Here is a 27,241-nt window from a genome sequence, read left to right as displayed (position 1 = left end):
AGAGGTTAATTTAACGATCTAACTCCGCCTGAATACGGAAATTTTATGTACATTATAATTTTTCATTTTAAATGCATTTTCATTTCGGTGTCATTGATTTTGTACCTATTCATTTAAACCATATGAAAAATGAAATTTTTATTTGTTCAAGCAATCCTTTATTTAAAAAAGCCATTTTTAAAGATCGAAATTCCTTAACCTAAATCAGTTGTCAAAAAAGCTATGTAACTTAAAAGTTTTCATGTTTTCCATAAAAATTCACATTAAACACACACAAGAACAACATAACCAAATAATTATCTCGAAATATTTTGTGTGTGGTGAAACATCCCCTGGGGAGTGAGGGAAGGCTTCGCTGCGTACAAAATCCATCCCTGCGGAACACAGCTCCGGTTTTTGGGCTGGTATTAACATGTAACAAACCGAGCACTCCGGATATTGGCCTCCTAAGCCCAAAACTTATAAAATTGGTTACAAAATCGGGGTATTTTTTATTGGTTGCTGGATAAATCCAAGTAGGCGGTTGAAAATAACCTTAAAATAGGAAATTATAATCGAAAGTGAAGTTTAACGGATAAATACATTAGATTTAAACCTTTTAAATGTGTTTAAAGATCTATTTATTATTTACTATATGTTTAGTTTATTCATTTTATAATTAAGAACAAGTTTAAAAAATAACCTCTCAGGGAATTTTTTAAAAAGAGCGCTTTTTGGAAGTATATATAAATCTTAAAAGGTACTATGACACGTCATTTGCTGTTTAAAATAATTAATTCCCACACCCTGGCGCATAAACTATAATGTTCATGTTCACTGTTCCGGGAATAGAACTTAAATTCATAACTATGGTAAACAAATGAGCTAGCCGCCACACTATTCAGCAAAATAAAATATTCGAAATATAAAAATAGTTCATTTTTTCTCAAAAGAGTCTCGAACAGTCAGGATGTTCTTAAATACAGACTTGAGTGTGGATTTCTAATTTGGGCACCCCATAATTTGAGTACTCTATTATGCTGGAAATGGTTCAGAAAAAAAATCTAGGGTATCTTTACTTAAGGTAGTGCGAATACTATCCGTGGTTGTTCCCGTCTGACTTCATACTGGGAATGCTTGGCTGCAATAGTTTGTAGAAAATAAGAAATGCCTACGTGTTTATGTATTTTTTTCCGATTAATCCGTGGTATTACGATCAACATAGGTGTAATGGAGTGTATTTTTCTTTATATTCCTAAAGACTACCTAAGACATAAACAGGTTAAGCTGCTTTATCTCACTGCTTGCAGAACCAACTTGCCGATGATAATGCTAGTAGGAAGAACAATGTTTTTACTTAACCGTATCTCTTCAGATTTTGACATCTTTCATATTAGTGAAAAAAAGTTCAGAGAGAAGAGCATTTTTTTTCAATAATTTCTGGGTATTTTTATTTCACCATCTTTGTAGATTTAAATTTAAGTATAATTTTTCGTGTTATGTATGCCTTAAAATATTTTTGTGATGAACATAAACAAACATTAAACAAGTAAATTTAATTTAATTGAAATTCATTGTAAAATTATTTTATTGTAATAATTTTGCACATAAAATAAGTACTGAATATTTTTATTCTCTGTTGTTTCAGAGATCAAAAGAATGTGCTCTTTGAAATTAATAGAATCGTTTTATTACTGAAACGAACTCTCAAACGAACCCATATAATTTGGTTATCCCAAATAATATTTGACAAGGCTGAGCAACGGCAGCAAAAGATAAAAATTTAAAACATTTTCACGCTTTACATTTGCCAAAAAGACCCTTAATTTTTAACACGCCAAAGTATTAAGGGTGCACATTTTAATGAAAATTTTGATAGTGTGAATTAATAACGGAGTGAAGATAAAATTTAAAAGTACACCAAAAAATAATTATTTTCATAAATATTAAGTTTGATCGACTTTTAACAAAAAATAATATTTCCACTCTAATCATCAAACACTTGCAATGTATTTCAATTGCCTGTTTCGTGAATATTGAGTTATGAATCTTCCGCTTTAGGTGCAAGGAATATTTAAATATTGAGATGAAAAACCAAATTTCAAAACTTTTAAAGAAAACTATATAGTAGTTCAGAAATTTACAAGGCTTATGACGTATTTTAGCTAGTCATCAGCTAGCTAATCATTTGTTATTCTGAATTTATTCTTAGAATATTTTTTCCAATCTTCATTTCACTTCTCGTTGGCCGATTTCGGAATGGCTTTTAGCTCGCTCTGCGAATTCTTTTATCACTTCAATTGAGTCAAAATACTTTCCGCAAAGTAGTAATAAGAGTTAAAGGTAACAAAAAAAAGTTGCACGGAGTCAAACCAGGTGAATACGGTGCAGAATTAATAATAATATACAATAACCGTAATAAAAACTGTATGAAGTAAAGTGTACAATTTTGAAGAAAAAAAAGAAAATTTTTCTTTGTTGTATTTATCATTATGCAATTAAAAACTTTAAAATATTCAAATATAAAAATCTCCGAAAAAGCACAATTACAGTTAAACTACCCGTATACATAAATACATAAATTACAAATCATTGTTTGATTTTATCATTGAAATTAAAATTACAATTATTATTGTTGTAACGATAGCAAAGAGATTAAGTGACCTTTAGTCCTTCAAGCGTTGTTTTCAACATTCTGGTAAACGTCTATAAGCCACTCAATTGAATATCGGCATTAATTAAAAGCCTTTTCGTCCAATTGAGTGGTCAATTTAACTATTTGGCGGTGGCATATATACAAGTACATACAATGTATAGATGATAGACAAAGATATGAGATTTGAGAAAGTCGACAATAATAAAAATGTGGCATGATCAGATAAACCAAAATCTTAAGTCTGGTCATAATAAAAACAGGCAGAGCAAAAGAGCAGGAATGACGAGATGTGTGAATTTGGACGAAGCTAAGAATGTATGCTAGGATAGACGTGTGTGGCAGTCTTTTCTCTCTGAAATGGCGTGATGGTAGAAGTATTAGTAATAGAAAATAATAATCATGGTGCATTTGATCAAGATTAAGTACAAGAGCCAAATCCTCAATTGAAATTTAATTTCAAATGTAAATTTTATAATTTCAAAATCTCTCTGTGTTCTAGCAAGAGTGCAGACTGGTGATTTCTCTATATGCAGCTTTCAAGATATTTTGCTTTCTTTATTTCCAGGACAATCCTGACAACCAATTCAAGAGCATTCCTCTGGGCCTGTGGTGGGCCATTGTGACCATGACTACCGTTGGGTATGGCGACATGGCCCCCAAGACCTACGTGGGCATGTTTGTTGGAGCCCTCTGTGCTCTGGCCGGAGTGTTGACCATCGCCCTCCCAGTGCCCGTCATTGTTTCAAACTTCTCAATGTTCTACTCTCACACTCAAGTAAGTCATTTTAAAAATATGTTTGACTGCCATGTAGGTTATTCACTTCGTCGTCAGCATCATCATCATCATCACCATTATTATTAAAATCGTCATAATCATCACAATGATCAATAATATTCTTTACACCTGTAATTTCAAACACTATTTTCATTTGATATTTTAAAAATAATCATACCCTTGTGTATCCCCGATGATGTATGGAATATTGTATTGATACACGAAATGAAGAGCTTATTAATCATCTGTTACGTGAAGGAAAGGTGATCAGCCTAACGCTTCAGGTACTTGACTGATCCAAGAACATAAAATGTTAATCAATTTTTAGATCTAAATCTGTTGCAACAGAGAGCGAAAATATTTTTGAAGGGAATCTGGAAGTATAGGCATTTACAAGGCTTATTACCTGTCTTTGTTTTTTTTTTAAAATAAATATTAGTTTTCGTATGATTTACCTAAACATTTCATTTTTAGGGTTAACGAGTTGTAAATAACTCATTTTAAGAAAATGGGATCAAGTTGGGATAGAGTGGGATCCGAACCACGGACCTTTGAGCCGTGAGTCCGAGGCACTAGCCATGGGACCACAACCCATTAGCTAGTTTAAGTGGCTACTTTACACACTGAGTGTTGACTTTTTGACAACAGATGGAAGAGTTTAGGAAATGTGGATGTTTCAACTTATGCAGAATGGTGAATGTTGCAATGTGTAAAGTGGCCACTTAAACGAGCCAAAGACAAGTCATTAGTCCTTTAAATGTCTAGAATTCCATATTCCCTTCTCAAAAATCTACTTCCTCTTTGTTGCAGCAGATTTCAATCTAAACAAAAAATGAAAGAGTTGAGAAAATGTGGATTCTCAAACTTTGGCAGAATGCTCAATGGTACAGTGTGTAATGTAACGCCCAGTAAATGCCTAAATCTCCATATTTTCTTAAAAATGTTTTCGCAGGAGGCAAAACTAGCAGTTCACAATGGAGTTCGGAATTGAAGTATAGAATTGGAAAAATAATGATGAAAGTAGGTTAAATGCTTTTGATATGCGATCCCTCGGATGAATGTGTGGTAAAACGATGTATTAAAAGTGCACTAATGTCGAGATCCGTGAACTGTGTGAGACTAAGATCTGCATTATTGACAGAATCAAGAAAGGGGTACTGCGTTGGTTTGGACATGTATAGTAAATGGACAGTGAAAGCACGGCTAAAAAGATCTACGATGCAAATTTTAGTATTTGCAGAAAACGAGGAAGACCGAAAAGGACATGGCACGATCAAGTCCATCAAATACTTGAATATGGACATGTCAAGAGTAAGAATAATCGGCGTGCATGCATGAGAAAATGTATGAATGTAGAGGAAGCACCTTCTCTGTCCTAATCCCTCTGCCTATCCCTACGGGGAAGCGGTTTTTTTTGGTTTGTAAAAATGTTTCCCCTCTCTGTGACTACAAAACTAGATCTAAATAACTCTAAACGAGAACCGGTCCGTCTACAAGCATTCGGACATACTCGGAACATTCTTTATCAATATTTCTTATTAACCTTCTAGTAATTGACCCAGGACCTCAAGGTAGATGAACAAGTCAACCACTGGTTATATTATACGCAAACAAAGCAGACTTATCTCTTCTTGACTTCCTCATTTGGAATTGGTTCCTGGGAGCAGCTATCGAGTCGAAAGCACTGACCCAAGATTTAGTTTCTTTTTCACACACAGAACTGTATTTTTAATCCTCCCAAGCACAAAATAAATATTTATTTATTTATTTATTCATTCGAAATTACAAAATTAAAAATTTATGAACTTATTAAGGATTTTTAGGCTATTCCCGTGTCAAGCCACAATAAATAACAATAAAAATACATAGAAAAATTAATAAGATCAAATTATAATGACATAGAATCACAATCTAGAAAAAAAGGTAAATGTAATAAATAATCAAATTCCAAAGAATACAATGCAAAAAAGATAATCAGAAATAACTTTTAAAATATAAACTATACAAATTAAGAATCACACATAATCAAATATACAAAATAGTGGTATCATTAAAATCAACAAAATAATAGTAAAATATAGTAGTATTAAAAAAAAACAAAGTAAGAGCATAATTTAAATCAACAGAAAAATAATATATATATATAAGCATAATTGAAATGATAATTGAGTTATGTTTTCTAGAAATTCACTCAATTATAGTAAGAAATATAAGAAATACGAGCAATAAATCATATGCCAAATAATAATACGTACTAAATTAAATTATACAAAAAAAAAAAAAAAAAACATAAAAATTAACAAAAACTAAATTTATTACCAAATTACAACTGGGATGGAGAATACCTTAAATAAGGGAAAATGGAAGTCCAGGCATTTACAGGGCCTATGACCTGTCATTAGCTGGTTTAAGTGGCCACTTTACACACTGTTTTATGTTCACTATTTTGCTTATGTTCGAACATCCATATTTCTTCAATTCCTCATTTGTTGATTTAAGTGAAATTAAAGAGCTGAAACATTTACTGTTGTGAAGAGATTCAGCTGACTGAATTATTTTACATACTAGTCAACGCCTGAAAACAATTTCCCAAACTTTTAACTTCTTCTTGAACCAGTTGGTTTTATTATAATATTTGAATTTGTCTACGAACATTTGAACAAACTCCAATATTGAAGTGTTTCAGCACCATTTTTTCTGAATGTGCTTTTATTCGCTGTGGAAACAATCTATTTTTATTGACCTATATTTTTGTACTTCGACAAACCACCAAATCTCCATTTGTCGATAACTCCACTCCACACCGGAATCGGGCAATTCAAATAAAACTCAATTTTTGTTTACATTTCCTGCAGCCGATTCGCTCTCGAAAAGGCTGGCTTTCAATACTGCCATCAATCATCAGGTCTTCCGAATCAGAGATTACACATCACACAGCGTTTTTTTCGTACTTTGTCCTGTTGGTCTCAAGTTATCTGAGTTGTTCTTCATTCTCTTGAGAAGAAAAATGTCAGGAAACAAACAATAACGTTCATTAATCTTACTAAGTAACCCGTCAACCGAAGTCGATTCAATAGCTTTGTCTTTTTTGTTTATACATTCTTGTGTATTTTATTTGTGATCACTGAATTAAAACGTTGTTTAATTTATATATTTTAAGACTATTTTTTTAACACAATTGACATTATTTCTAGCATCGTGATTTTGAATACTTTAAAGCTAAATTTTCAGCATTAAAATTATTGTGTAATGGCTTCCCTTTTACCGTTATTTTTTTTTTTTTTTACAATTACAGCTACTTTTATTTAACATTTTTAATAATAAAAATGCCGCTATTTTTTTGGTTCATTTATATGTGTAAGGACTATTTTTTCAACACAATGAACATCATATCTATTATCGTCAAAATTTCAGCATTAAAATTGTTGTGTATTGACTTCACCTTTGCCGTTAAAATATTTTTATATGATTACAGCTACTTTTATTTAACATTTTTGATAATAAAAGTGCCGCTACTTTTGTGCTTAATTTATATATGGAAGGACTATTTTTTTAACACAATTAACATCATTTCTTTTATCGTGATCTTGAATACTTTAAAAGCTAATATTTCAGCATTAAAATTATTTAGTAATGACTTCACCTTTGCCGTTAAAATATTTGTTTATGATTCTCAGGGCTTATTTTATTTAACATTTTAAATATTAAAAGTTCCGCTACTTCTGTGTCCGTTTGGATGAAAAATACAGTTTTGTGTATGAAACAAAATTAGATTTATGAACACGTGTTTTCGACTCAGCGTGTTCGCCTACCATTCTTGAGATTCTGGATTTGATAAATAAATTGGAAATTGATTATCTATTTTAAAGGTTTAAACTGCAATATTTCAATGTCCCTGGATTGGCACCTGCAGCTTAAGACTAATCATCTTATTTTCATGTAACAGTTTGTCTACCAATGTTGTGCCCTATGCACCACTGGATTTGGAAAGAGAAATGATAGTGATGATAATATGAAGTATAACGTTTTCGAAATATATTAAGATATTACGTACATACTATCAAAATATTATGAATATTCAAAGCATCAACTTTGTGGTAAAATATTTAAGTATACCAATTTATATACTACTCACTAACTTTTCAACTTTTCTATGTCTACCGGTTTCAAGACGTACTCATCTCTTAGTCGGGACACTATTTACACTAACATGCAAATCCCATTTTACACATTAACTTTAGTAGTTGCCCAAAAATATTCAACCCACGTGCTGATAGGGCATTTGATATTAGAAGATTAGAAGTGCCCGTTGTTAAAAGCTTTTAATAGCATGTATGTGAAGGCCTACAATGGAATTTGCATGTTTATATAATTAGTGTCCTGAGGAGACGGAAACGTCTTGAAACCAGTAAAAATAAATGAGTCAGTATGTGGTTACGTAAAAATATATTTCCCTTTTATTTATTTTCATTTATTTTTTCTTCCTACCCACGTTACATTTTTTATTTTTATATTTTGATAGTCTACATATTCAATCATTATTAAAAATGTCATTTATAAAACTAACTGTAGTGTTCATTCGATGTGTATGTAGACAGAGAAGGATTCTACCCTCTACACCATTTCTGCGAGTACGATTTCAACATGATTTATTTCGAATAGATGATCTTGAACCCTTTGCTATCTTGATTCTCCAATACATTTCTCAATCTATAGCCTCATTTAGCATCACACACATCTACCCTTCAGAACTTATTCTCATCATCTATTTCCTCCGCAAATATTTATTTAGTTCACTTTTAATTACAGTAAATCACTACTTGAATAAATAAGTGACGAAATTTGACGAATTCTAAAAAATCAGTAAGATTTTTTCTGTCCTGAAAAGGAAGATACTTCAATTTTCAAGCAATTAATTATGTTTTCTATTTCCTTCGGAAAAATTCGTCGTCCATTAAAACTAAGATAGAAATCTCAAATTCTTTTGTGTGAGATTCTATTTTATTTATATACAACGTTAAATTACGCCTCGAAAAGAACAAGCAATTTTCGCATTCATCTGTCAAGCTGTGCGCAAAGTTTTTCATTTCCTTCTGTTTCTATAGTCTCCTTAAGTTTTCTTTTATCAGTCTCTAGAACGCCACGCGCCGGGAGATGTCTGTCACATTCTTGGAGCGTTTGCTTGCGCATTTTGTGTTCCGAGGAAGTAGAAATCTGGCTTTATTCTTTCTGCTTTCACCACAAAGACTTGTACACGTCCAATTTGCAAGAAACAACGTTTTCTGTTTTCATGAAGACCCAAAACCATAATCTGTGATACAAATTGTAATGAATTTCTAGTTTTGAACAGACAATTCATGTACTTAAAATAATCAATCTACAAGATATTACCTTTTATATTGAATTACTTTTTTTAATAAATTACGTTTTTTTTTACAAAGCAGTAGAATGTTTTACCACTCTCAAAACGTGATGTTATAACGTATAATGGACATCTTTCATTTGATCTGATTTATTCACAAAAACATCACTATACTAATAAATAAATTAAAATATGCATTTTTTTCTGTTAAAAATACACAACCATTTTTAATATTGAGAATGATGCAATGCAATCAGTAGTGGATTGTTTGTCCATCTACGTATCGCGTAATCATTTTATCATAAAATTTATTTCATAAAATTAAAACGGAATTCTAGAAAGTCGTATTTTAAATAATTGCATGACACAACTTTTGTTTACGTTTTTAACATTGTAATAAAAATACGGTATAAAACTGTTACTTTGCTGTTTGCTTAATACAAAATATTAATTGTTTTAAATATTTGACTTCAAAGCTTTGCATACATATTTCAAAAATGGACCAAATCAACTTCAATCCAATCAAATATTCAAAATACATTTAGCGGTTTTCCGAAGCTTTCAAAATAATGAAAACCGCAAACGTTTTCAGAGCTTTTCTGAATCAGCTAAAATGACAAATAAAACATTGTTTCCCTAAGCGGAGATATTCCTAAAGGCGCTTTATTTCAAGCTTGCAATGCCTTTTGCTCAACAAACATGTATGCGGGTATTTTGGGTAACCTTATTATACCTTTTCTAATCTCAGAGTTGAGCTTCCTGATTAACAAAGCGATTGTTAGTGGCTTTGTTAAAAAAATGTGAGATCAAATCAAAGACTAGTATTATTCTACCACTACTACCATCACGCCATTTCCCCGTAAGGGTAGCCAGAGAGAATGGACCGCCACACACGTTCACCCTGGTACATATGCCTAGCTTCTTCCACATTCATACATCTTGTCATACATGCCCTTCGGTTCTGTCTGCTTTTGACATGACCAGACTCAGGATTTTGGTTTATTTGATCATGCCTCGTCTTTCTTGGTTGTCTTCGTCTCACGTTACCGTTCGTTTTTACCAAATATACTTGTTTTACCATTTTTACGTCATCCATTCGTTCTACATGACCAAACCATCTTAGAGACCATTTCTTAATCGTATCAGTTATACTTGACTCAGATTTACACTCTCGCCGGATTTTCCACATATTTGTCGAAGAGATCGCATTTTAACCGCGTGGAGGCCAGTATTATTTTTGGCAATAAATAACGGTAAATGACGTGCTTATTTGTTTTTTTTTTAAATCACCCAATTAAACTTTTTATCAATATATACATTTATTTGAGATTTAATTAACAAAAAAAAATGTGAAGATATTGTTATTTGCGAAAATCAAAAGGTTGTTTTATATGCTTGGTGATGAATGAGTTACGCGGTGATGGATTGCAGTTGACGATATATTTATTCCATTTGGTGTACCAATGTAATGCCCTATGCACTAATAGTTGCGACTAAGGTTACAATAATGAATCCTTTTATATTAGGTGTAAACGTAAGTTGTGTCCATTTTTTCCAAATTAGAAATTGAGCACCAAAAGTGTTATAAAATGGTAACGAAAGTGGTTAGTGGACAGAACGTTTCTATACTGATTTTTTATTTACCTAAAACAGTAATTTAAGAAACTCAAAATGTTTTTTTTTTAACCTTTCCTTTTCTTTCTCTTTTATTTTACTAGCATATTTTAGATTTTAATTTGATTACTTAATTAACTACTAGGAATGCCTAGTAGACGAAAATGAGCATTTTGGACACATCCTTCTGTTCGCATTTAATTGAGGGAATAAATATGTCAAAAATGCTAGCGATATTTGGACACAGTACGACGAAGACGTTATGAATTATTTAAATTGTTGTATTTTTTTTTGTTGCATCCTCGTTTCCATTTGGAAAAAAAGGACACAACTCATATTATCACTCAAAATTTTTGTTACAACCGCGTATTTTTTTCTAAAATCAGTGTTTCAAATGTATATTATGTGATATGGTTTCACATAACTTGATAAAGTAATCATCACTTGAACCTTTCTGAAAGCGACGCTATAGAAACTACATTCCGATTCAATGTGCTTCATTTTCCATTCTTATCTAAAAGCTCATTTCATTAATCCGTGTTTCTCACTGCATATATTCTTGATCGTCGTACCGGAAATAGCCCTATAGTACAATGAACACACACTGTACTAATACAATACTGAGAATTAATAATAAAGGTCCTTTATAAATGACGCTGCAAATTGTAATTAGTATTTTGTAAAAAATAATAAAAATAATACATTATTTTATATATTTTGTCCTTAATCAGGCGAAATGAAAAACAAAATTCCGCCTGTAAAATAAACCCTGATCATTGTATTTCTTTATACTCAATGGGCCTTATTTTTAAAGTTGATATAAAGTTACGCCTAAGGTGAATGGGAATACCATCTTTATTTTACCACTATGCCTTCGCGTAACTTTATAATAGGTTTGTAAGACTTATACACTGATTTTAGTTAAAAATTATATTGGTTTACCAACGCAGTGCCCTATACACCCTCAAGTAAGGATAAGGGGATAATTATGACGATGACAATATGCAACCGGCTGATTCAAATAATTTTTTAGTGTTTAAATGAGTTGCTTTTATTTTTTTCCAAATCAAGAAAATTAAAGGAGAGATTTTTTTTTAAATTAATAAATTTTCCTTAATTTTTTAACAAAAAAAATAGTCAATAATTCATAGCATCTTCACCGTATACTGCTCAAATGTTGCAAGCAGCTTTGACAGTTTTATTCTCTTGCTTAAACACGAACAGAAGGTGTGGAAACTGCTCGCTTTTGTCTACTCGACATTTCATTTAGAAGGCTTGTAATCAATTAAAATAATATATGTACGGTAAAAGCACATACAAAATCTTGTACAACAGAAAATTTTCTTTTGAATGACGTACATTTTTTACCGTTTTACTTTTGATGCTAATTTATAAATTTGGAAAAAAACGGATACAACTTATGCTAGCTTTTATATTTTACGTCGTGTTTTAACCGTGTTTAAGGTCCCGAGTTCGGTTTCTGGAGAAGCTTCAATTTAAAAAAGGTTGTCTGAATCTACAATATTTCACTGATCCAGAATTCATACGATCTGAAGCATAAGACTGATTACCTTACCTTTCGTGTTATAAAAATCATCCTAATGCGATGCACTACTTTAATGTGAAATTATGAAAATTACGGTAATTCAGTGTTAGAAATATCATTTTCATTAACCTATCCGAACCCAATGGTACATAGGGCATTGCATTGATACCCATTATTGGTAGATCATTTTTTAGAAGTAAGTAACGGTGATTAGTCGTATGCTTCAGGTCAATTAAATATTTCAGTATTGAACCAAATTTTAAAACAATATGTTTAGAAGTTAAACCATGCCCATTTTTAAAAAATACGCTTAAAAGTGAGTCGTGTAAAAATATGTTCTTGATTGCTTTAGCCAAATTGCTAGCAAAATATCTCACTAATTGGTTTTTCGTTTTGAGTAGAGGTAGTTTTTTTAATCGGGTTGTGGCCCTCAAAATTAAATATTTGGGTAAATCATAAGAACGCACATATTTATTTTCTTTAAAACATAAAATTACTTAATTATTTATACAATTTTATTTATATATGTGAATTCGTCTGCATGTGTATGCTAGTATGTGTGTTTATTCACATGCATGTTGTGTGAATGCATGCATGAATCAATATGCACGTGTAATTTAGTTCATAAAATCGTGCTGTCGGGTAAAATTATTTAAATCGGTATAACCAGGCACAAGTGGGATTTTTTATAATTTTGTTTTTTTATTATTGAAATGTACTATAAACCCATGTTAAATAATAAAGTTGACAAAAAAATATAAATCGTCCTCCCACGAATCGAACCATGGAAGGTGACAACCACTACACTATGAGGCAGAACTATCTTCTGTTTTACTTTTTTTTTAGTTTTACCTGAGAGCTGTCATTGAATTGAAAACACTCAACCAGGATTATTGTTCTATTTCACACACAAAACTTTATTGAGTTTCCCCAAAATAAAGTACAAAAAAGTTTTAATTCAATAATATTTTCAAATTTAACTCTTGTGTGGCTGTGATGTCACAGAAGTCTACATACGATACAAGACTTGATATATCTCTCTATTTTTTAAATGACGAAGTTATATTTTCATATTCTTCAAATGCACATTTTTACACCGGAATTGGAATGTAAAATTTGTATAAAAATGCTGGATTTTAATAGAAAAAATATTTATCATTGCTTCGCGAAGAATGAACGTGACTCTACTACAGCAATAAATCTGTGTAAGAGAGAGCACGAAGATAGAACTCATTACAAAGAAGACAGAGACGCTGTTCTGTGGCCGATGTTTGAGTGAAACAGATTCAGTCGGTTATTGACAATGATGCAGGACGCACGCATGTGAGGCGTATCTATAATTAATTTTTTTGCTACAAAAGGAATAAACTATATGTTTTTGTTGAATTATTATAGAAAATGAATAATTTAACAGTATGGTCTCAATGATATTTTTTATCAAATGTATGAATTTTAGAATTTCCGTCTTTTAGAGAATTATTTACCACAGTCTTTTAGTAGTTAAAAGATCTTTAAAGGCTGTGAATATCTATTATCTTTTCTTAAAGCCTTCTATGTAAATCCATTGATCCTTTTTAAAAACCGTATTTCACAAAAGTTTTCGTAATCTGAAACTCCCAATCTTTTGTGAGGTTCAAAGTCAAAAAGTTTGAATTTCTCAAAAAATCTAACAGGTTATTATTTTCAATCGGAAAAAGAGTCGGGGGAATAAATTCATACCCTTATTATTTACTCGCATAATAAATTGATGGAAAATTGCTCAAAAACCAGTTACGAATTACGCAAGAGACATAATATCTTAGAAGATAAATCACGGGAGTCCACTCTTTACCATTTTAAAGTTAAATATGCAGAAATTATCGTAATAAGCTATTTTATACGTGAATAAAACACCAAAGTCTATTTTCGTCATTAAAATGCTTTTAAGGTTGAAATAAAAATCTGAAGTCCACTTTGCAAGATATGCAGAAAACATCAAAGTCCCGATACGCTATTTTACTAAGTACTTTTATTTATTTATCAACGGACGTTGTCCATTTATACAATTATAGGGTTTAAATATTACAATAAAAGAATAGTTAAAAATATTTTCTTTATAAAAATAAAGAAGCATTTACAAACATAAGGGACATCAAGACAAGATGTGGACTATTTATTTAGTGCTTGTTTAGATCGCTGTTAACTTAAACCAAAAAGTTCCGATCTTGTCTTGAGGTAACAATACGACAAAGACGGGTCATTGGGTCATTAAAGCCATAGTTTGTTATATGCTGATCGAAGAACAGTACACCATTGTTTCTCAACCTACGAGTTGAAATATTTCTTGTGCCAGTAACGATTTTTTTTTTAAAGAAATATTTGCGTTTATATGATTTACCCAAATATTTCATTTTGAGGGCCATTTTCAACGAGTTGTAAATAACTCACTACTAGAAAATGGAATCAAGTTGGGGTAGAGTGGGATTCAAACCACAGACCTTTGGTCCGTGAGTCCGATACACTAGCCACAGGACCACAACCCGATTTATACCGATGAATATCGATTATGCCATTTTATATGCCAAAAATCAAGGTATATATGGAATCAATATTATTTCAACTTTTTTGTAGCCTAGAAATATTTATAACTCTATATCTGCATATAAATAATTACCTCTCTAGTCCAAGCATCCACGCTACTTTTCAAAGTAAGCGATGTTGGACTGATTCAATGTGATTTATGCGAATCACATGGAATGGAGACCAGACTACGGAGGCATATTTTAGAAGAGGGTGAAAAGTTGAGCACTAAAAAGTTTTGATTGTACGGACATTAGTAAAATCAGAGGATATTCTGTCAATGAAACTAAGTAATTTCAGTGATTTATTAACTGTTTTATCTTTATGCTCGTTGTATGTGGTTTATTTTCCAAAACAACTCCTAAATCTCTGATAGACTTAACTACATCAATTTCGGAGTTTTTTATTCGGTATTCGAAGGAAATCGGTTGTTTAGTTCTATGAAATGACATTATTTTGCATTTTTTTATATTTCGTTCTAATTTTTTGACTTTACACCATTGCATTGGTTAAAAGAGTTTATGTCTGATTGAAGAAGAAAACAGTTTTGTAAAGTTTGAATTATTTTTGAGAACTTTGCTGTCGTCCACAAACAGCCAAAAGCTAGAGTTAGAGAATGATTTAGCTACATCATTAATAAACTTAAAATAATATCATTAAAAGAATCATTGATTGAAATTGAAATTATCTTATTTAGTTAAAAAGTTATAATGTTTTGGGAGCCGCGCAATCTCAAAATCTTGTTTCCTGAACAAACATTTTGTTCAATATGACTCCCGTGGTTTATCCTTTAAGGTAAAGATATTTTCTCCTTGAACAAAAGCCACAGTGTGTTTCCGCATAGCTTAATTTTTCCATTAACTTTTTCCACTCCAGTGAAAGCGTCACTGCAAACGACTGGGCGCTCTCTGTCTTGACGATAACCAAACCTGAAGTTTCAAAACACTCCTGCCCTCCAATTTTTTACAATTCATGAAATATTTAACGCTTCGTGTGGAATAAATCCTCAGTGTGTCTTGATAAATGAATTACTACAGCAGATAAGGTTCGTGATGCGAGTAAAATATTATTATTTTGAGAATACTTGCGTAATTGCATTGTAATATAAAGAGTATTGATTTTAAGATCTGCTTAACGCAAGATTTACTAACACAAAAAGTGAGCGAACTTTTACTTTATTAAAAAATTATCTCCTGCATTACCAGAGCATTCTACAAAATACTTTTCACTCGTGATTTGCGGTCAGTATACCCTTACCGATCTTCTTTCAAATAGTACTTAAGCGCGCCTAGCGGCAAACTAAGGAACTAACGTGTGACAAGCGTACTGCTTCAAACGCAAAACTGTCATTTTAACTGCGTGGAAAATAAGATACTAAATAAAACCATTAAAAAATAGCTTGTTGTAATTTGTTAATCTTAATGACTCCCGAAGGGGTGAAATCCAGTCTTCTGTCTATGAACATTTGTACAAACTCAAATATTGTAATGAAACCAACTGGTCCAAGAAGAAGTTTAAAAATTGAAAAATTGTTTTTAGGGCTTGTCTAGTGTGAAATAATTCAGTCAGATGAATCTCTTTACAACAATAAAGGTTTCAGCTCTTTAACTTCACTAAAATCAACAGATGGAAGAATTAAAGAAATATGGATGTTCAAACATAGACAAAATGGTGGATGTTACACAGTGTGTAAAATGGCCACTTAAACCAGCCAATGATTGGTCATAAGCCCTGTAAATGCCTTGACTTCTATATTCCCTTATTTAAGGTATTCTCCATCCCTGTTGTAAATTGTTAATCTTAATGCCCCCGAGGGGGTGAAATCCAGTCTTTTATCTATGAAAATTTGGATAAACTCAAATATTGTAATATGTAAACCGTTTTGAACAAAGCAGATCGTCAATTTTGGCTTAAGTGATTTTACATTTTAATTTTAGCAATAAACGTCCGCTCTAAGATGAATTCATAGTGGCATTTTTTGATTTTCTTTAACTTCTCAAAGACTGTGGTAAATAATCCCGCGCGGTGATGTAACATCGTGTTACCACTAGTAAAAGACAGAATATTCTAAAGTTCAGACATTTGAAAAAAATGGAAAACATGGAGACTACTGTTTAATAACTCCTTTTCAGTAATTTATGGGAATAAACATTAAATTTATTCCTGTTATGGCAAAATAAATTGAAAATCACAAATACGCCGCTCATGTTACGCGCGTGCGTCCCCCATCATTGTCATTAACCAACTGAAGGCTAAATCTGTTTTAGATGACACCCACCGCAGACCAGCGTCTCAGTCTTCCTAGTTATGACTTATATCTTCGTGCTCTGTCTTGTATAAGGTATCTGTATATATGTGTTGCTGAATTAGCGGACATTCATGCTTCGCGTAGCAAGGTAAAATATTTTTTTTATTTACATACAGCATAGTGATACAAATTTTACTTTCCAAATCGGGTGTGAAAACGTCCATTTGAAGATTACAAAAAATACGAATTCATAATTTTAAAAAATAAGAGAGATATATCAAATCTTGTGTCCTATGTCGACTAGTGTGACATCACAGCCACACAAGAGTTAAACAGAATCCAGCACGTTCTTTTATTTTCCATGTTTATTTTCATCGTGATATTTGTTGATTTTCAATCCCCATATTACTTGACTGAACTTTGATGCCAGGAGGCAACCAACGTATAAAATGATTGCCAAATCTTGACCAGAAGAATGTTGATAGTTAAAGACATGACTTCATTTTTTTTTCATATTTCTGCGTACATGACTGAGATTGCTTTAAATGTCCTCACCGGGAAAAGGGTAGCCACTTTATGATGTTCGATCGTAATTTCACGTATTGATGTAATCGATTGTTGGAACCATTTTGAGGTTATTTGAGGGAGCATCTCTTTTGCTCATCAAGTTTACTACATAATAATTATGTACTTATATTGGTGGAGATTTGAACTCGCGACAAAACTAAAGTGTGGGTTTATAAATTTTGTAACTATTAATTTATTAAGATAACATGAAATCATACTTTTGTAACATTGATTTTAACATAATGAATTATTTTAGTTGAGTAGAAGTTTTAATTTAACTTCATCGTTTCTTTGTTTAATAAAGGAAAATCTGTAAAATGTAATGTTGGCTTTGTTCTGACATTTTTGTACAATTTGGACTTTGATTTTCAAAAAAAAAACTGTCTTTAAATAATATTTGATTAATTGAAACTATAAGGCATAGGAATTCGACTTTCTAGAACTTAAAACCATTGAATATGAAATGACTATTTGGCAATTAAAAATTCAAATAATTTGACCTCATATCTTTTGTTTCCTTTCAAAATAATAGAACATGAACTCACAGCATTTTCTTAGTTACTTTCCACAATAAAAAAATATTTCAATTTTCAATCTCTTATATTATATCAAATATTTATATCTACATTTTTTTCAAGCGTTATAAAGAAATATTTTTATGTCTGGCCAAACAACTGTATTTTCTTTATTTGTATAAATGTAATTATTTTCATATTTTATTATTTGTCATTGGCAACAGAGATGAATGACATTTTGGAGAAGGTAATATAGAAGTTTAGGCATCTACAGGGCTTATGACCTGTCATTGGCTGGTTTAAGTAGCCACATTACACACTGTGTAGCATTCACCATTCTGCCCATATTTAAACATATATATAAATGCAATTCTTTCATCTGTTGATGTTTGTGAAGTAAAAGAGCTAAAACCTTTATTTATGTAGGTGAGATTCGTAAAATTGAATTATTTCACCTACACGGGAAGCCTGAAAAATGTTTTTTTCAATTTTTAAACTTCTTCATGAATCAGGTGGATTTATCAACAAGATACAAGGATTGAAGGGATAAAGATGTTAAATATGGGCAGAATGGTAAATGCTACACAGTGTGTAAAGTGGCCACTTAAACCAGCCAATGACGGGTCATAAGCCCCGTAGATACCTAGACTTCTAAATTACCTTCTCTAAAATGTTATTCATATATGTTGTAATATGTTAATGTTCACAGCTTCTCAGGGAAATTTATGTCAACAGAGAGGGAATACATTTTTGAGAAGAGAATATGGAAGTCTAGGCATTTACAGGGTTTATGACCTGTCATTGGCTAGTTTAAGTGGCCACTTTACACACTGTGTAACATTTAGCATTTTGCCCATGTTTGAACATCCACATTTCCTCAACTCTTCCATCTGTTGACTTTTGTGAAGTAAAAGAGTTGAAACCTTTATCACTCTTCTCAAAAATGTTTTCCCTCTCTGTTTAAATAAATTTAAATATGAACAACTCCCTAAGGAGGAAATCCAGCCAGTCTGCAAGCATTTGGACATAATCAAACATTGTTGCTTCTCAAGGAGTTCAATCCAGTCCTTGTCTACAAAAATTTAGACAAACTCAAAATATTGTTAATCCATATTCGTTAGATTGCTCAATGCTAATGTACTTGTATTATTTAAGTATTTTTTGTTGTTTTAATGTTAAAGAAAAAAATACTTAAAATTTAAAAACAAAACCAAAAACAGGAGAAGCTTATTTTTGTTATTTTCACGGGAAAAAAACTTTAATGATACTTGAGTTATCGAATTAAAATTGGTCTCTGGGGGATTCGAATCCCCCCCTTCGGTCCGGCCGGTTTAATGAAGATTTTTTGTAGATTACCCATAAAATAAATCACCGCTCGCCACTGCTCTAGATGGGAGTTGACCTTTTAATGTTGTAATTAAGGTCGATTTTGCATTATTATAATGAAAGTAATACAAAATAAAACAATAATGTAAACTATTTGTTACTTTGCCTTCATATTGATGTAGGCTAACGTGGGGTCAAACTTCGTATCTACTATATTAGCAAGTACCTCGTCTCCTTAATGTAATCAATTATTATCAGTCGTGCAATGGCTACGCTAGCATCGATTAATTTAGCTAAGTTTCAAACCAACATGTGATGCGTTTATGTCACTACTAACACTAGTTAGAGCGTGGGTGGGCGGGAATGGTTCATTTGTTAGTCAGGCTGATGGCCGCCAGAGCAATAAGGTTCCGTAGTGAAGTTTGCTGTTATAGAATGGCTTGGTGTTTATTGCCTTTAGAGGTTTGACATTCTAATGAGTTTTTCACAACGAAGCATCAAAAGGCTAATTGTATCTCATCAAAAAGTATTAACATAATTTTTTAACAGAACACTGTTTTAAAAAAAAAAATCTAATATCAAATCCATGGGGTAATTTTTTTAATTATTTGTTTATTATTAAATATACAAAACCACGTGTGACACAATTAATAATTATTTTCATGTCCCGACTTGCTAGATAAACCCTTTGTTTTCTTCATTTTGTGTATCACCCGTTGATGGGAAGAGTGCCATACATAATTTACAGTTGAACGTAGTTAGCAGCCAGTCCACAATTTTAAAAAAATGAGATATTGATGTTATCAGGTGCAATAAGGTCGATTCTATGTTCCTCTGAAAAAAAATTGTTTTCATACAAAAAACCGTAATAATCACATTTTAAAAATAGTGTCGATAAGAAAAATCGGCATTTATCAATTTGCAGAAAACACCCACAGCACTAAAAAAATCTTACAATACTTTTAAAATCATTAAAACGGATCAAATACATAATAAAATTCTTGTAAGTAAAAGGAAAAAACTCATGTATTGATAACTTATCATTTATTAAAGTCAAAAACATTCCAACAATTGTGTAGATTTGATTATGCACTCTTTCCACAAAGGTGCTAAAATCTCAGTTTCACTTTTCCATGGCTGGCTGATTTCTGCATAACTAGATTTAGTTGTATTTTATCTAATAATATAAACGTGAAACACTCATAACGAGGTTTTTATTTTTTATTCATTCAGATATCGTTTATATTATACTTTGGCATCTTGAACAAACGAACGAAAAAAAACCACGTATATTTATAATATTGTTTCAAATTTGCACATACATATATTTCAATAACTCGAAATGAATGTTTTTTTTTAAATTTGAGCTCAGTTTTTAGCCTTAAACTACAAGTTTTTGTTATAAAAATACGCCAGAATGTCTGTCAACATGCCTTTAAATGCATTAATTAAAACAGAAAGATCTTTCTTATTAAGTTTTAACTGTTTTGTAAATATGTTTGAATGAGGTCGTTTCCTCAAATTTTATTTATTACATTGCATTATGCAGCCATTAAAAATGCCATTCAACTTCCATTAGCGTTCATATTTCATTCGAACTGGATATTTCTTGGCATTTTAGAAACTCAGTTTCTGCAAAAGATTTACTAAAATAAGGCTATTGAAAAGGTCATTAAACAAACATAACATATATTTTTGATATGGATATTCAAATCATTAACTTTGTGGTGAATTATTTTATGAAATATTTGTTAATAACCACTAACTGACATTTCTATGTCTACCGGTTTCGGGACGTATCTGTTTCTTCGTCAGGACTCTAATAAAACCAATATGCAAAACCCATTTTATACATTCACCGTAGTTGTTGCACAAAAATATAAACGAACATGCAATACTTTTTAGTAGGCAACCCTTAGATGTACTGATAAGGTTGTCAAAATGTTCGATGTCGGAGAAATAGTGGAAAAAAGAGGGAGATGATGAAAGGACGGGCGTGAGTTTAATAGTCGAATAATGGTCTTTATTGAAAGGTTATTTGATTTTTGATAATTTCTCTAACTTTTTTATTTAAAGGGAAAAATAAGAAACCCGCTGACTAGCCGGTTTCACGGTTTAGTGGGTTTCATTATTTTCTCTTTTATATTTTCTGTTAATTTTTTTTATTTATTTTAAAAGTATAATTATATATTTTTACAATTAAAAAAAAAATCACTTCTTATATTTTTACTAAAACTAAAATCCCACTAAGCCACTTTTTGTAGATATATGTTGTTGTATTTATTTTTAACATACTACAACAGAGAAGAAGAACATTTAAGAGAAGTCAATATAGAAGTCTAGGCATCTACAGGGCTTATGACCTGTCAATGGCTGGTTTAAGTGGCCGTTTAACACACTGTGTAACATTCACCATTCTGCCTTTATTTAAACATCTATATTCCTTCAATTCTTTCATCTGTTGATTTTTGTGAAGTTAAAGAGCTAAAACCTTTATTTATGCGAGTGAGATTCATCTAATTGAATTATTCCACCTACATACTAGGCAACGCCTGAAAATATTATTTTTTTCAATTTCTATACTTCTTCATGGACCAGGTAATATATTTATTGTCATTGCTCAGTTTATGTGGGTATTTATTTATTTATCAATATATATATTTCATTTACGGCATAAATCAATTACAACACTTTCACATATAAAAAAAGAAATATTATCAAGAAAAATGAAATTAATTTTAAAGATAATTTTACCCTGAGAATTATCTAGTCCGTATTGTAATGCCTAGAAATAATTATGTCAATTAATGTTGAACAATGCATGCTTAGCACGAGGAATTACGCCCCTAAACTCAAGCTCCTTTGGTATGTATATACGTTTCTGCTTGACAGACATATTAGTTTGATACATTCAAAACAATATACAGAGTGGGACTTAACTGTGTTTGCAGTTTGTTTCGTAATTTTTTTAATAATACGTAGGACGAGCACGGTGCGAGGGGTAGCATTAGATGCGCTATTTTGTTGAATTTGAAATTGAATTTGAAATTGCCATTCACGGGAAGGCAGCACGCGTTTTGCGTTCGCACATATTACGTAAATAATTATTCCGTGACGATTTTGAGACGAATGTACCGCGCTCACTTTGGTTTACGAGACATTAGTCAAGCACCAAGCGCGAAGTCTATTTGGGAATGGATTAAAATGTTTGAAACAACCAGCTCAACAGTAAGAATAATGAATGAAGGCCACCCGACGTCGGCGAGGATACCAGAAGTTATTCAGCGTGTTAGTGAATCAGTAAGGGAAAATCCGCAACAATCAACTCGCAAGAGAAGCCAAGCCTTAAACAACAAGAAGACCACTTTACAGAGAATTTATGCGATTTGCATCTAAAATCCTATAAAATTCAACTGATGCAAGAGTTGAAGCCGAATGATACCTATCTTCGACCGTTTGAAGGAGATGTTCCCCGGGAAACATATTACACGAGAAGAAGACATTGAGTGGCCCCCACGGAGCCCGGATCTCAGCCTGTGTGATTATTTTTTGTGGGGATACTTAAAATCAAGAGCCTATTAAGACAATCCAACAACAATAAATCAGTTAAAATTAAACATTGTACGGGAAAGTAACGCCATCCCACGGGCAACAGTTTTTTGAGAATTTGCGAATTCGCCTTAAACAATGTCAACAATTCGGTGGAACTCACTTGGACAATACAATTTTAAACTTTATATATCATTAAAATTTCCATTTATTATTGTTTCTGTAATATAAATAGAACATTTAAAAGCTCTACAATTATTTAATTTTTAGTAATTGAAACTAGGTATACAATTAAGGCCCACCCTGTATTAAGTACTAACTATGCAATTTTTAGTTTTTACCAATATTTATTTTCCATTTCATTATCAGCAGCTGGCTTTTGAAGATGCAATAAGGGTGTGTCTTAAAAAACGCCTAGTAACAAAACTAACTTTAACTGGATATTTCCTTTTTCTCGAACCGTAATTTCCTATCGAACGCGTTCAACGCTCTTTGGATGTTATTGAACACAACATGAGCCGCGATTACAAACGCTATTTTTTATTTTTTGTTCAGGAAACATGCAGTACAATTTCGTTCATAAATACTCATTTGAAACTTTCTGGGTGTAATTGAACACAATATGAGCAACAATTAGAAAAGCTTTTTTTTAGACTTAACTCTAATGGATCGGTGAAGTTTTCATATAATATTACATATTAACAATTTTTAACCTTAATATTTCAAGTACAAGTTCAATTATAATGGTAAAAAAACTAAACTGGTAGTGGTTTTAAGATAAAATTTTAATTAAAGTCATTAAATACGTGCTCAAAGATATTACAAGGTAAAATAATTTATAAAGTAACCCAAAAACAACGAATAAAAAAATTATTAAGCATTTGAGACGATAAAAAGTGAAATCGACATTTATGCACGAAAATGTTTATATTCGTATAAAAATTTTAAGTATCTTCATCGATAACCTGGAATAAAATATGTGTGTAAAAATTGAAAACTTATTTATTTTTTCATAAAGAAATCTAAATTTTAGTTTGTAAATAAAATTGGATATAAATGTTAACTTTCTCGTTGTAATACGGGCCCAGGGCCCCGATTACAATGGGAAGTTAACATTTATTTCCAATTTTATCTACTAAGTAAAATTTAGTTTTCTGTGTGAAAAGCAGAATATGCATACATATTTTCTTTTAAACATGTTCAATTATAGGTTGCCAATGAAGACACTTTAAACGTTCATGCAAATATACTCATTTTTGTACACAAATATCGATTTTTCTTTATGGACAGTCGAAGATAATTCTGTTTACTTCCTATTGCAATCGGGGCCCTGGTGGAGATCCATTAAACGTTCACTTTTTTTATGTGGTTTGGAAACGCAACACCACTGACAAAACTTGGTTCGTAACAAAATGTTGGACACGGTAATTGATTTATCCAAAAGATATGTACGGTATATATTTACTATTTCAAAAAATGTTCCGTCTAGCCTTTTGCTGCAGAGTTTTTGTTGGAGGAAGAAAAAAATGTGTTTTATTCCTGTAAATGTCTCAAGTAGTCAACATTTACAGAAATAAAAGTACATCAGTCGTAATGTTGTGAGAATAGTGTTAAATGGCCTAATATTCTTCATGGCTTGGGCAATTTGACACCGATTAAATTAAATAAAGGAAAAACAGGGCTTTTTTTATGTCGGAAGAAAGGAACTTACTCCCGGAAACAAATATTACGAGCTATTTGTCTTTGTAGACCTGCCGGAATGGGTTCCTTTGTGAGCCAAACAAAACAATATATCTCACTGGATTTCGGAATTGTTTTGAAAGCTCAAATACGCAAACCCTTTTTTATACGAAACAAAATGTATTCTTCGCCATTACATCAACCTCAATAATACAAACCTAATGTACGCTAAAATTATTCTTCTAGACAGATTTGGAGATGGACATTGTCATTCCTCTACTCAGGGACATGAATATTTAACAAGGGCGAGCAATAATGTCATTGTCAATTTTACCACCCTTAACGTAACATTTTGTCAAAGGGCGTGAAAGTCGGCCTCGTGATCTAATGGTCAACGCGTTTGCCTACCATGCAAGAGGTCTCGGGTTCGATTCCCGACATGGTTGGTATGAAATATTTATTTAAAAGGGTGTTTTTACACTAAAAATATTTCATAGTCCCCGGACTGGTACCTGAAGCGTGAGACTGATCATCTAACCTTCATGTAACAAAAATAATCAATATACGCTGCTATTGGTGTGCTAATGCAGTGCCCTGTGCACTATAAAAGGAACAACGAAATTGTTTCATATACTTCACTACAAAATCAAGTTAACAGATAACAATAGGTATTTTCTTTAACAAATCGATATCTGGCTCACGCAAATAAAAGCTATTTAAAAGTAATCAACAGTTTTTAAAGTTATTTCAACAGAGATGGAAGTACATTTTTAAAAAGGAAATATGGAAGTCTAGGCATTTACATGGCTTATGACCTGCCATTGGCTGGTTTAAAAAGCCTTGTAAATGCCTAGACTTCCATATTTCCTTCTCAAAATTGTTTTCCCTCTCTGTTGAAATAAATTTAAATATGAATTACTCCCTAGGGAACACATCCAGCCAGTCTGCAAGCATTTGGACATACTCCAACATTGTTGAATAATCAACAGTATTTTGAGTTTGTCCAAATTTTTATTGTCCAGAACTGGATTGAAACCTTTTGAAGTTACCAATATTTATATATTAGAACAGAGATAAATAACATTTTATTGAAGAAATATAGAAGTCTAGGTATTTACAGGGCTTGCGATATTTTATTTGTTGGTCTAAGTGGCCACTCTACACACTGTGTAGCATTCACCATTGTGGTTATATATGTATTTTTTTAATTCTCCCATCTGTCGATTTTTGAGAAGTTAAAGAGCTGAAACCTTTAACCCGATGTATAAACGTTTCTTTAAAAATATAACGTATATGAGTAATTATTTACAAAAACCTTTAAAAACAAAGTATGTAAAAAGAAAATGACATGTTATATTATTAGATATCTTTAAAAAATTCTGATCACACAAAAAATTTAATAAAATTTTGTTACTCAATTAAAACAGCTATTGTATTTTGCATTGAATAACTAAAAGGGTGAATGTCTCCTTCGGAAAAAAAAACAGTCTGAAAATCATTCGTTTGAAATTATGACATACACTCTGAAAGGAAATCGTTATTATGAAATTACTCCACTTGGTTCTTTGAATATCAAATAACTTTTTCATTTAATCTGTCAAGAATTTTCTTTGAAAATCAGAAGCCTTTATGAATGATTACAATATTATAAAAGAAATAAACCAACAGTCATGACGTTAACATTTCTGTATTTTTTACTAAATACGTATCAACGAAGGATTACGAAAGTAATTAATTACATTTAATTTTAAATTAAACAGGATGGATAAAACTCATGTTGCCAAATTAGACGATATGAATATTTGGTATCCAGATGAGTGGAGTTCGGATAAACAGAGTTCTGTTGTTAAGAAATGTAAAGTGCTTTACTTTGAGATTTACCCGAAATTTCGTTTTTAACTTTGGGCAGTTTTTTCAATTGGAAGCGGTTCTTCGACACGAGTCTTTGTAGGATACAAGAAATCGATATGTATTTATTTAAACGATGAAGTTGTATTTCTTGAAATCTACAAATGGCATTTAGAAGGTAAAATTCTAAAAAAAATTCTTGATTTTAAAACAAAAAATATTTATTCTCACTATGCAAAGCACGCACGATCGTTATACGACCGGAGTATTTATGATTTTACATTTATTTTGCTGAAATACGCCTAAATTGTATTACAAAGCTTATAAATTATGAAAATAAGAATTATTTTACAGTACCTACATCTAAATGTTTTTTTTTTTCAATATCTGAACTTCAGAATGTTTTGTTTTTTGTTTGAGGTAACACGATGTTACATCATCGCGTGTAAAGGAATTTTGTAGCGCAGCTTTCAAAAAGTTAAAGACTTACTGCTTGTGGCTGCTTACAGTCTCAACATTTTACTAGCGAAGTTAATGTATTTTTTTATTAATAAACGATTTGTGACATAAATATATATTTTTTTTTTTCTAGTACAACCTTATATGTATATGTTTAGTTAATATCATAACTGTTACTCTCCAAAAAAGAGACTAGCTCTTGTACTTGAAGAACAAATTAACCGTTATAGTTATTTGTAATTTGAAGTTATTTAGTTTCATAAAAAAAAAGATTACGCTAAATAAAAACAAAAACAGAAAACAATATTACATTAACACTAATTTAAACAAAATGATGTTTTTCCTCGGGTTCAAAATATTTATTGATATTTACTTTGAATTTATGTACTAATATATTATTAGTTTTTTATAAAGAAATATTTGAGTTCCTATAGTTTAAGTATTTAATTTTTAGGGCTATTTTCAGCGAGTTGTAAATAACTCACTATTAGAAAATGGAAATAAAGTTGGAGTAGAGTGGGATTTGAACCACGGACCATTGGTCCGTGAGTCCGTGAG

General features: G+C 31.4%; 1 protein-coding gene across 1 annotated transcript in view; it reads left to right on the top strand.

Moving 5' to 3' along the window:
• Positions 1-27,241, top strand: part of LOC148276736 (potassium voltage-gated channel protein Shaw-like) — a 273,952-nt gene that overhangs the window by 224,553 nt on the left and 22,158 nt on the right. Inside the window, exon 7 of the mRNA XM_088233849.1 lies at positions 3,201-3,410. Coding sequence (XP_088089975.1) covers positions 3,201-3,410 — 210 coding nt within the window. The remainder of the gene's footprint in view (positions 1-3,200; positions 3,411-27,241) is intronic.

The sequence above is a fragment of the Micrasema longulum genome, unplaced genomic scaffold (genome assembly GCF_059751315.1).
Source record: "Micrasema longulum isolate JH-2025_06_02 unplaced genomic scaffold, ASM5975131v1 h1tg001156l, whole genome shotgun sequence".
Taxonomy (NCBI): Eukaryota; Metazoa; Arthropoda; class Insecta; order Trichoptera; family Brachycentridae; genus Micrasema; species Micrasema longulum.
Note: the sequence above shows the minus strand (reverse complement) of the source record. Positions and strands in the feature narration are given on the sequence as shown.